This window comes from Microcebus murinus, chromosome 2, assembly GCF_040939455.1.
Source record: "Microcebus murinus isolate Inina chromosome 2, M.murinus_Inina_mat1.0, whole genome shotgun sequence".
NCBI classification, from domain to species: Eukaryota; Metazoa; Chordata; class Mammalia; order Primates; family Cheirogaleidae; genus Microcebus; species Microcebus murinus.
In genome coordinates, this window is record NC_134105.1 from 51,359,183 (window position 1) to 51,370,925 (window position 11,743).

Here is an 11,743-nt window from a genome sequence, read left to right on the forward strand (position 1 = left end):
TATCTCCATTTTATAGAAGTGAAAACTGAAGCTTATAGTAGTTAGGTAACTTGTTTTAGAGCCAAGATTAGTTTTATCAATTTGTCTGATTTTGGAGCCTGTTCCATACATATAATATACATATAACATATAATTATATATATATATATATTAATAGCAGCTGTTCTCTATAGTAGTGGCTTTCAATTTTTTTACCATGACCCAACCACAGTGAGAAATACATTTTACATTCCAACCCAGTAGTGTACACATAGATACAGACATGCAAAAGTGAAATGCAAGATGAATGAAACATTTTTACTACTTGCACAAAATAGAATGTTTTAAAACTCTATTTTATTTGTTTTAAATGCTGGTTGCAACCCACTTAATTGATTTCACAACATTAAAATGGCCTATAATTTGCAGTTAGAGAAACATTGCTCTACATTTTATCGATGAGTGAATAAACAAGCAATATTGTAGACATAATGAACAATACAAAAGATTTAATTCTAATCTTTCAGCAGAATAAACAATTCCCTGTCATCAGAAGAGGTGGCAGTGTAATTTTATATATGAATCATTCTTTTAATGGAAACTTCACTTGGCCTGAGTCTAACAAGCCACGCTTATGCACTCCTCAGCTGTGCCGTTGCTCAGGATAGGGCAATGGAGTCTTCTTTCATTAAAACAGGATTGCTGATTTTTTCAATTAATAAAATATTCCTCTTCTTTCCCTTCCATTATGAATTCATACAGTAACATTTCTTGTAGTTATGGTGATATGTCAGGCATTATATGTATATGTGTATATATATTTATATATATATAATTCATTCATTTGTTCAACAAGCACACAGTGAATATTTATATGTAAGGGTAGGCTGTTCCTAGGCTTTAGGAAAACATATTTTAAATATATTCTTCTTACCATCCACGAAATAAGACAGTGGAGTCAGAGAAGAGTGGCTGAGTTGAAAGAATAGGAAGAACTTGTCTTCTTTTACCTCTCTAAAATAGTTTATTTTTTCATTCATTCATGTATTCATTTCATCCATTTAGAATATTATTGAATACCTATCCTATCTATGCTGGTCACTATGCTAGAGAAAACACTGCGGACTCTGGAATATACAGTCTCATGGGGAAGAGAAGCATTAATCAGTGTATCATGGAAATAACTTTACAATTATAAACTACATGTTGTGAAAGAAGGTGACCCCGTGCTTAGAGTTTATAATGTGGGAACCTGGCTTAGCGTGTTGAGTGGGAGTGAGTAGATGAAATTAAGAAAGTGACATTTGAGCCAAGATCTGGTAGACGAATAGTCATTAACTAGATTTTGTGGTGAAGATGTCGAGTCCAGGAAAGAACACCTGGACTCTTGTCACATAGGAGGAAGGACCAGAGCACATTCACAACCCGGCAATAGGGAGACTCCAAGACAAAAACTAAGTAGGAGATTTTTTCCCCTTAAATATGATAATTTTTTTTTTTTGGTCAAAAACCCCTAAATGCCTATCTAAATAAAAATTTTTAAGCTTCACTATATAACCGTATATTAATTCAGAGAATGACCATACTATCATCACTTAAAAAGAAGCTAAAACTCTCTTCAGTATTTAAGCTCTGAAATCTTACCTATGAACCATCATGAAAATGGTTTCTGAGTGTTTATTAAAGCAAGGAAGTTATCAAACCCATATGAGCAAAATGCAGTTTGAATCTGCACCAAATTATTTTTCCCTTTTCCAGAAAATGTCTGGCTCAAAGGAACTGGGTGGATGCAGGTTGAATTGATAAATATTTGTAGTCTACGTACTACCCACTGTCTCCCCTATGCTCCCTGAAGATGAGCATGATTCTGCTTCAGCAGATCATCTGACAGACACTGTATACAAGTAGATTGAAAGATTTCCAGATCTTTTCAGTTTCTAGTAAATTAAAGAAATGTGAAGAATTTTTAAGATACAGTGGGTGTGAATATTCTTATTTGTAAGACTATTCTTTACCTCTGCAAATATTTGACTTTCTAATCATATAGTTTTTTTTCTTAAATGGGCTCCACATGTACTTACCATCAAATTGGTACTGACTGATTATCAATATGATGCTCAAAGGGTGGTGGTGTTCACCAGACATTCGGGGGGTGGGAGGTAGAACCACATCTAATCATATAGTTATTAAGCATAACTAACCCACAGTTAGTTTATCACTAGGGCTTAACAAGTACATAAATAACACTATTAGGAATAAATCAGGTTTTGAAATATAATGGGAAAATTTTAAAGAGTATAGAAGAATATAGCTTCAAAGATTTTATAAATTATTAAAATCTACTAAAATTCAGTAACTTTTTTCTATCTAGCCTTCTGCTTTAATCTGCTAAATAACTAAAATTTACTTCTTTTAAGGAAAAATAACATAGTATAACTCACTTTATATTACTAAAGAGGAAAAGCCAAACTTACTATCCTATGCTTTTATATTCATATTATTTTATTAACTATTTCATAGGGCTAATGGCCTTATATTTTCTGATGATAAAACCAAAGCTCAGAGTGGTTCAGTAGCTTGTCTTGACCTCCCTGCCTATACATGTAAAAACCACAGTTCAAATGCAGAGCCATCCAGCTCAAACTGATACCCTTGCCATCAATTTCATATTAACAACGTATTCCTTAATGTACTACACTACCTAAATTGTACTCTTAAAAATATATATAGTTAAGATGGTAAACTTTGTTGTGTATATTTTAATGCGTTAAAAAATGGGCAAAGGATCTGAATAGGCATTACTCCAAAGACGATAAAGAAATAGCCAATAAACAGAAATGAAAACATGCTCAATATCATTAGACATTAGGGAGATGCAAATAAAAAACATAAGATACCACTTTACACCCGCCACAAAGGTTATAATAAAAAAGACAGATAATGTGTTGGTGAGAATATGGAGAAATTGGAACTATCATACATTTATGGTGGGAACATAAATAGTGCAGCCCATTTGGTAAATAGTCTGACAGTATTATCATATGAACCAGCAATTCCACTTCTAGATATATACCTAATAGAAATGAAATCATATATCCACATGGAAACTTGTGCATGAATATTCATGGAAGCATAATTCATATTCATAACAGCCAAAACATGAAAGCAACCCAAATGATGAATAGGTAAACAATATGTGTGCGGTACATCCAATTCTAAAACCAATCAACAAACCAACCTAACAAACAAAAAATCCACAATATATTACAATGAAAATAGATCGGGGGATCCTATTATTTTTAAAAACAGTTCAAATACAAATATAGCATTTTTAAAGAAACTAATAATTGTTTATATAAAGTATTTCCCTTAATTTGTTCTCCATATTTAGATTTTTTTAAATGATTGTTATGAATGTGCTCTATACCTGTAATTCCTAGACATCTAATCTGATTTCTAAAATTTCCCCTAAAATTAATCTATTTCACTTTAGAAGCTATCATTCTCCTTCCCTTTGGTTTATATTAAATCTAAATCTATGCTGAACATATAAATGTGCTAGATGCTGAAGATGAAAAAAGAACCAATATTCTGAGATATCTTCAAAGGAAAAATAAAAATACAACATTTATTTAAAGCTATTATATGCTAATAAAAATAAGATATTATATATGATTAAAGATAATATAGCTAATATAATTTCCCCCAGATCCTCTTTCTTTTGTATGTTCCACTTCCTTTAAAATTAATTTTTCAGATAATATAAATACATAAATGTAGAATAATATAAAAACAGCTCTATACCAACGAATCTTAAAATTTTCCATATTTGCCTCATTTTTTTTCATGAATAAAAACCACATATAAAGTTTGTCCTGCTTGTTCCCCTCACTATTTCCAGTTCCTCCTTCCCTTCCTAGAGGAACCCACATTTAAGAAGTGGGTTTATATAGTTTGTATATACTATACAAACTGTATACAGTTTCTATAGTTTGTGCCTTTGTACTTTCTTACATCCACATGTGTGTATCCATGACCAATGAACAGTAATCCTTTGGAGTATTGCTCATGTTATGGTACATTCCATATCATTCCAATCCCAGTATTGTTTTTTTAGCCATGTTGACATAGTTAATTTAGTTTACCCATTTGGAGTAGTCATAGTATTCCACCATATGAATGTAGTGCCATTCATTTATCCATTCCCCTACTGGTGGATATTTAAGGTGCTTCAACACTTTTTTCTATTGATTACAAACAGTACTGCAGGAGTATGGTTGTATATGTCTCTTCGTTCTCTAGTGTATATGCCTTGATAGTTCTCATTATTTAAAAAATGTTTTTTGAAAAAATATGTGAGCATGATTTAATAATAAAATAGTGTGGAAGAACATTTATTAAAAAGCATCCACCTCCACCCCTTCCTACACTTAGTCTTGCTGTCCAAATGCTACTGCTTTTAACTGTCTGACTTTTGACTTTTCCTAGCTGGGCACCTCTATATTTCTAAAGGTAATTTGCTTGTGCTACTCCGAAATGTAGACATTATCTATTGATTTCTGGTGACAATGGGGAATTACTCATACACGTACTTTTCCTCCCCTTCTCTTTTCCTCATGCTTCTGCCAAATATAATTTTGTTCCTTTTTTCAATTCTTTGAGTAGTCACCTCTGCAACCTCAGAAAGATCTACTTAAACTTCTATTCCTTGTTATATCAAACAGAGACTGTTTCTTGGAGCTTTGTAGCTCCCCTACCTTTTTTTTTTTTTTTTGTAAAATAAGGACATTAGCACTCTTACTCTTTCCTCCATTTCTCTCTCTACTTTCCAATTCCTGTAAACGAACTTTACACCTCTCCTTCAACCAGGGTTGACATCATGCTCTGTGCTGTAGGTTCATTTAAAAAATAGAAAACCAATAAACTGAATTTACATTGTTATGATTATTTAAATATTGTTCCTTCCTGAACCAAGTAATATAATGGTGGTTACACTTCTTAGTGGTTTGAGTGTCAAAGAGGAATTTAAAAAAAGATATTAGGAATATTCTACTTGTTAACATTGTGTCAAATTTTAGTTGGCTTCATTTTGGGTTTGTGTCCTTTTTTCTTTTCCTTAGAGTTTCTAATTGTCCCTTCCTTCCTTTCTTCCTCCTCCTCCCTCTTTCTTTCCTTTTCCTTTCCCTCTGTGTGTTGCTATTATTTAAACTATTTTATCCAGTTCCCATCTTTACTGGAGACCTTGTTCTAGTGTACTCTGTCGAGCAAATCCTCTGTCCTCCTACTTTGATCTGGATTAGGCCTTTTCTAAAACTGCCATACTCCATCACTCTGAACTTTCCTTTCACTGATTTCTAGGCAGCACTGTTTCCTAGGTTCCTTTCCTTCCTCCTTCTTAACTATTAATATATCCTTAAGTAATCTCCTAAAAACGGTTGTGTGCTAAGTCTGAGTCTCTCCATGCCTGAAATTTTTTATTCTAACTTCCTCATTTGACAGTTTGGTGGAACATCAATTTGTAGGTTGAAAGAGCCTTTCCAATAGAAAAATTCTTGCCTTATCATCTAACATCCAGTGTTACTTCTGAGAAGTCAGATGCATTTGATTTTTACTCCTCACTGGTTATTTGCAATTTTCTTTCTTTTAAAATATTTTGAAATTTCATTAATGAATCTAGGGTGGTTCCTTTTTCATTTAACTTGGTTATCAGACTTTCTTTTCCATGTCTCCTGTCAACTCTGAGAAATTATTTATTTCTTTGTTAATTTCCTCTTTTCATATTTCTTTGGTTCTCTTTCTAGAATCTGTATTTTTTGGATGTTAGACCCATCACTCAATCAATGTGCATTGATTCTTTGGTATTTCTTATCTCTTATATAATATTTTTTGTTTCTTATGACTCAAGGGACATCATTAAAAAATTAAAAGTAATATTCTTTTGTTTCTTTGTCTTTTTGTTTTACATTCTGAGATCTTGCCACATCCTGTTCTTCCGGTGCTTCTGTTGAAGTTTTATTTTCTATTATATTTGTCAATTTCCAAGTATTCTTTTTCAGAGTATTCTGTTCTGATTTTATGTGTGCAATATTTTTTTAAAATTACTAGAAATACCAATTAGAAGATTTTTGCTTTCTTGTTTTAAAAATTCTCTGCTCTAATCCGTGAATTCTGTGTTTGTGCTAGGACATGTTTTTCTCTTGTTTGTCTTGGCCTTTTTTTTCTCATCTCAGACTTTCCCCAAATGTCTGGTCATTCTTTGCTTTCCTTTCATGTTTAGGGATGAAACAGTAGACAGGCTGTCTGGCAGCTGGATGTGTGTAGGCACATGAGTAGACAGGCTTCTGGCCAGATGAGGAAGGATGTACTCTGAGATAGTAGTATCCAAAGGCTGCTCTCTTCCTCCCCACCTAGTTCCTCACTTGCTTTTGACAACAAACCCTCAATTTGGGCATGAAGGCTAGTTCTCATACAGTGGCTCTTCCATGTTCGGTGGTGGAGTACCATGTTTCCCCCAAAATAAGACCTGCCCATAAAGTAAGCCCTAGCAGGATTTATAAGCATTTGTGCAATATAAGCCCTACCCCGAAAATAAGACCTAGTGATGGGCGTGGCTACGCAGCGTATCCGCACAACCCATGCATTTCCTCAGGAGCGGTAAAGAAGACGAGAAGCCCTTCTCATCTGCCCCATGGTGACAGCTACTATCCGAGAGGTGACTGGAAGGATGCAGGCAGCCCCACCAACAAGGTGGGCTCCCCCTGTCAGGTCCTGGCCATCCTGTGCGTGCCGCAAGCTGAGGCTTTGAGGGGAAAGTCTCCTCAGTGAAGTGAGGAGCGGGATGCTCCACTTTAGGTATTGTGTGTCCCCAGGGGGAAGAAGGAAAGCTGTGGCTGCCATTTTACTCAGCACTGTGGGCCTCTCTCACCCCCCACAAACACCAGGGGATAGGGGAAAAGCTTCAGCAAGCAGTCTCCTACTGAGCCCAGACAGATCATTTGTACCATACTTAAAAAAAAAATAATACATCCCCTGAAAATAAGCCCTAGGGTGTCTTCTTGAGGAAAAATAAATATAAGACCCTGTCTTATTTTTGGGGAGACATGATAGAAGAGCCCCCTCCACATGCAGAACTTCCCTCAAGCCCTGGCTTCCAGCCTCAGGTCTTGTTTCTCTACGTGTCTTTGCCATTTCTTCACCCGCCATCTCTATTTTATTCAGCAGGTTAACTGACTTTTTCCTCACATGCAGCCCCCTCTGGATATATTCTGGTCATCAGCTTCCTTTGCTCATTTTCTTTGGTCTTCACTCTTCCAAATGTTTTTCACGTTTTAGGAATGTATGCAAATTACTCATTCCATATTAGCCCTCTCAGATCATCTTTCTTGTGGGTCTGTATTTGATTTATTTACATACTGTCATTCTAACAGAATCTCTGTAGAGACGAGAGAGAAATGTTCAGTCTGCCACCTTGAATCAGAATATGTGCCTCTCCATGCCATTTCTCTTTATGCTTTAACAATTAGCATCTTAAACGTAGATTGAATTCTTATAGGAAAATGTATTATAATGACCCAATAGCTTTACTTTTCTTCAAATTTCACAGAGTAAAAAAGTATAACCTTTCTCAATTTGTTTTGTACCTTTTTTCTTTAATATTTTTGCCAAATTTATTGTTTTTCTTTTACATCCAAATCATCTGAAATTTTTCCCTTTAAAGATATTTTAAGCCTCTTTAATTCACTCCATTCCTTCGCATTCTTTATTTGTTTTGCAATGTTTTTCCCATCCACTCATTTTTTCTTGACCCAACTCTGTTCCTTTGCCTACATTGATGTGAGTTTTCACAAGAATGTACCCCACTTAACAACTTACTTAGGAGGGCAGAAGCTAAAAACAAATGGATTTTTCCTTGGTATCTAAAAACTATCCTAGATTCCTCAGCTTACTGTAGGCCTCCAGGGAACCATTTTAACAACCTGTGGACTTCCAGAACACCATCTTCACAGATCTGAATCAGAAGCATCCCTGAAATTGCTAGAATGGCCTTGTGAATGTGTGGAAGAGCTGGTGCATTTTCTAGTTAGAAGTTCTATTTAGCAGTAGCCATCTCCTCTGTACCCTGAAGTGCATATCACTGGGCCTAGAGGTGTGTGTTTCACTCCTTTAAAATATGACTTCAGTTTTATTTATTTTCTTGTTCCTTATAGCCCTCTAGTTATAAGGAACCAGGAGAGAGTATGAATTAAACAGCTCCACTTTATCATAGCAAATAGTAGAAGGAAAACAAAGAATATGTTCTTCTGCCTGTTTGTGTTTGGAACATCTTTTTATCTTCCATTGTATTATAGAACAATTGTTGGGCTAGGACAAAGAACTAAGTCAGGGTCCTTACTGTGCTCTAATTAGCTGTGTAATCTTAAGCAAATAGTCTTGGCAAGACTCAATTGCTTTGTCTAACAAACGGTAGAGAGAAGTTTGGAATAGATGATTTCTTAGATCTTATTTCTAGATTTAAAAAATCCATGATAATGGTTCTATGTTTCTGTTCTTCTTCATTATTTCTATTTTATCTCTTCTTTCTCTTTATTTTTTAATTTTTCTCTTCACTGCTCTACTCTTTTGCTATTTCTTGTGCCAATATCGTTATTGGTTCCCCTTCACCTCCCATTTTATTTTTCCAGCTCTTTGGTCTTCTCTCCTTTTACCTATGCTGTTATTCCTCTAAGTTTTTCCTTTTCTGGGGTAATTGAAAATGTCCTTAGAGTATAAGAAAATGGGAGTTTTAGCCTTCCCTAAATTACTAAAATTTTAATTTTTCTTAAAAGGATGCATCACTGTAACATAACGTAAGAATTTATAATTCAGAACCCATGCTTGACAGAAAATGTTTTTGAAATCTTTTATCTTTTGCTTTCTGAGTGATTTTTTTTATTTTGCATTCTTATTTTGTTTTATTTTATCTAAACAGAGAACGGACATTCTTTGAAGTCTAATCATGATCACTACAGATGAACCCATTGTACCAACTTCCCAACAGTCTATAGAGTATTAGAAGATTTTTACATTTTGAAGAAGGGGAGCAAATCTAAAAAAATTTCGGTTGAACTTTTGAAAATAATGTATGGTGGATCATGTTGATTTAGGACTTAAATAGATATGTAAATTTGGGGTCAAGATATAAGTTCCAGTCCAGTTCAGTTTGGATGTGTGATTAATTTTCAGGTCATCTAAAGTTTAAAAGTAATATTCATGAGTTCTGGCTTTTGACTTATCATTTTCCTGGTCATAAAACATTTAAAAAGTTGTGACTATTTCTGTCATTATATATCTATTCAATATCATCAAATATATAGAAGGCAATGCTGTAACTAGGTGAACTCTAAAACTACAACTTCTGACACATAGCTTGGCAAATACAATAACTCTAAGTACAGAACGCTAAATGTTTAGTTTAGTTTATATTTTTAAGTCCAAATTTTTCCATTTTAGATTCCCTTATAGATACTTCAGACTACAAATTGACCCATTTAGCTGTTCTTTTGAGTATCTTGTAGCTTTTTTGGTACATAACTTTGGTCAATATGTGAATTTCAATATTCAATATCCTTGAAAATGGCTTAAGTGCTAACTCCCATTTCAGTTCAGAGAAAGCCAGAAGTTGTGACTAGTACTGGTCAAAGGCCAGTGGAAGTTACAGTTCATATCAGCATAACCCTATATGCCCATGTTAGATTGACCAGATCTGAAAAGAACATCAGCCTCCAGTCCAGCCTCCTTGTGAAACTCTTCCCTAAATCTAATTTATTTCCACTGAATCATCCAAGACTTCTGGAAGGCAGGGAAGTGGGCAGTGATGCAAAGAAGGGAGATTCTTTGGAGATTTTGCAAATAGTTTATGGTGAGGACAGGGCTTTTCTACCTGAAAAAAGACCACTTATTAGTTCTATGAATTTGGCAGACAAGGTGTGCTATGTTGCTCACATTCAAAGAAAATCAAAGCCTCTGTTGGATGACTCCAAATAGCATTCAAATTTAAGACATATATGGATCACTTATATTTAGATTTTATTCAGAGTTTTCTTTGAGTGTAATAAAAGCTAAAAAATAGGAAGAACATGTCTTTTTCCTTTTTGTTGACTATTAACAGATGTCATTGGAATGTAAAATCTATGTGAAATTATGAAAGGATATTTTTAAATTCCTACCAGTTGAATGAATACATATTTAATATGTGCCCAGAGTATTCTAAAAACTTAGATGCATTAGTGAAATAACTTTTTGATGAATATACTTTTAATAAAGTTTTGTGACCCTTTGATAAGTTATATTTCAATAATATTTGAACCTGTGATTTCTTATTATTAGTGAAAAATCTTCCAGCTGAGTTCATTTGAAGACAAATACAATATTTTGTTTGATCAATTACTTACCAATTATGAAGTTTTAGAGAGCATGAAATATACTAAACATATCATTTAAGAATATATGTGAGCTTGACTGCATGCTATGGGCTATCTGTATGTATTTTTTGTTTTCATATTGATAGCATCTAATTCGTTTATTTTGCAACCTTAATTTCTAGGTTTGCTTAAATTTCAAGACAATTCATGCATATTAGTAGAAACCTTAAGAAAAAAAACAAAATGAGCAAGCAAATATTTGAAGGAAGTCACAAATCTATAGATTTCTGTCAGAAAGAAAACAGGCATATGAATAGTTTTTTCTCTTCATGTATTATGTTCATAGAATAACAGAAAAAGTTGTATTAACACAGTATTTGTCATTATGTAGTATTTTAATACCTACATTATTATCATATTTAGTATTTGGTATATTTATTCTTTTATTATTTTTAACCACTAATATATTTCACTTAAGAGTAAAAACTATGCTAAATAAATTGTATTTTTATATGGAATATACATGCCATTATTAAGAACAGCTGGGTATGTGGTGATTTCAGGCAATAAATCTGAATTCATTCTATAAGTTTAAAAATTGTAAAATTCAAAAGTTAAATTACATATATGATATATAAACTGAACACATTTTATAGCACGTAATTTAGTTATATTAATTTTTTAATATGATGCATTGACAGTATTTTTTATTTTGCATTTTTTCAATGTGTTTACATTGTATGAATTGAGCTTTTTGCATACGTATTCTTGATTTGTAGCTGCTTAGCAGGATTTTTGTTGTGATGTAACCATTGTTCCTATAAAAAATATGATGTACATTTGTCTTGTGTATTTGTCTTCATTCCACATGTTCCATAGTATATATTTTTATATGAAGTTATTTATAAGGAATAGTAATTGACAATGTGATTATCTCTTTTACCATCATTGCTTTCAAAAAGTAGGTATTATTAGTCCGTTTTCTCAGATAATCTCAAGCAGATTCTCAGTATGATGTAAGGCAGATAAGTTCTTAATTTTCAGTCACAATTGTTTTACCTTCATTCCATATCTTACATCATAAAATAGTTATTTTAACTATCTTTGGACAAGTCATTTTCTTCATTTGGTTTTATTTCCTTCTTTTTTCTTTTGGGGGCTTAAATTTTCGGTTCATTTGCTCTAAAGTATTAGGGATTCTTTCAGAAGAGAGCATTTTCCAATTTCAGTAACCAAGAGCTAAGCATTTGCAGACACTAATTTATTTTAATCCACAATGTCATGAAGCGGGTGTTGAGCATATTTTTACAGATGAAGAAACTGCTGAGTGGTGAATGTACTTGTCCGTGGTTAAAGAATTAGAA

The 11,743-nt window shown here is 33.4% G+C and overlaps 2 protein-coding genes across 3 annotated transcripts in view; both read left to right on the forward strand.

The window, feature by feature from the left end:
* The window catches only part of LEPR (leptin receptor), a 99,409-nt gene that overhangs the window by 86,607 nt on the left and 1,059 nt on the right, over nt 1-11,743 (forward strand). Inside the window, exon 19 of one of the 2 annotated variants that reach the window (XM_012767149.3) lies at nt 8,948-11,217. The exons of the other annotated variant lie outside the window; for it this stretch is intronic. Coding sequence (XP_012622603.1) covers nt 8,948-8,965 — 18 coding nt within the window. The 3' untranslated portion in view covers nt 8,966-11,217. Of the gene's footprint in view, nt 1-8,947; nt 11,218-11,743 lie in introns of those variants that run through there. 2 annotated transcript variants of the gene reach the window in all.
* LOC105872867 (non-histone chromosomal protein HMG-17-like) overlaps nt 1-11,743 on the forward strand; it is a 123,396-nt gene that overhangs the window by 83,120 nt on the left and 28,533 nt on the right. The window lies entirely within an intron of this gene.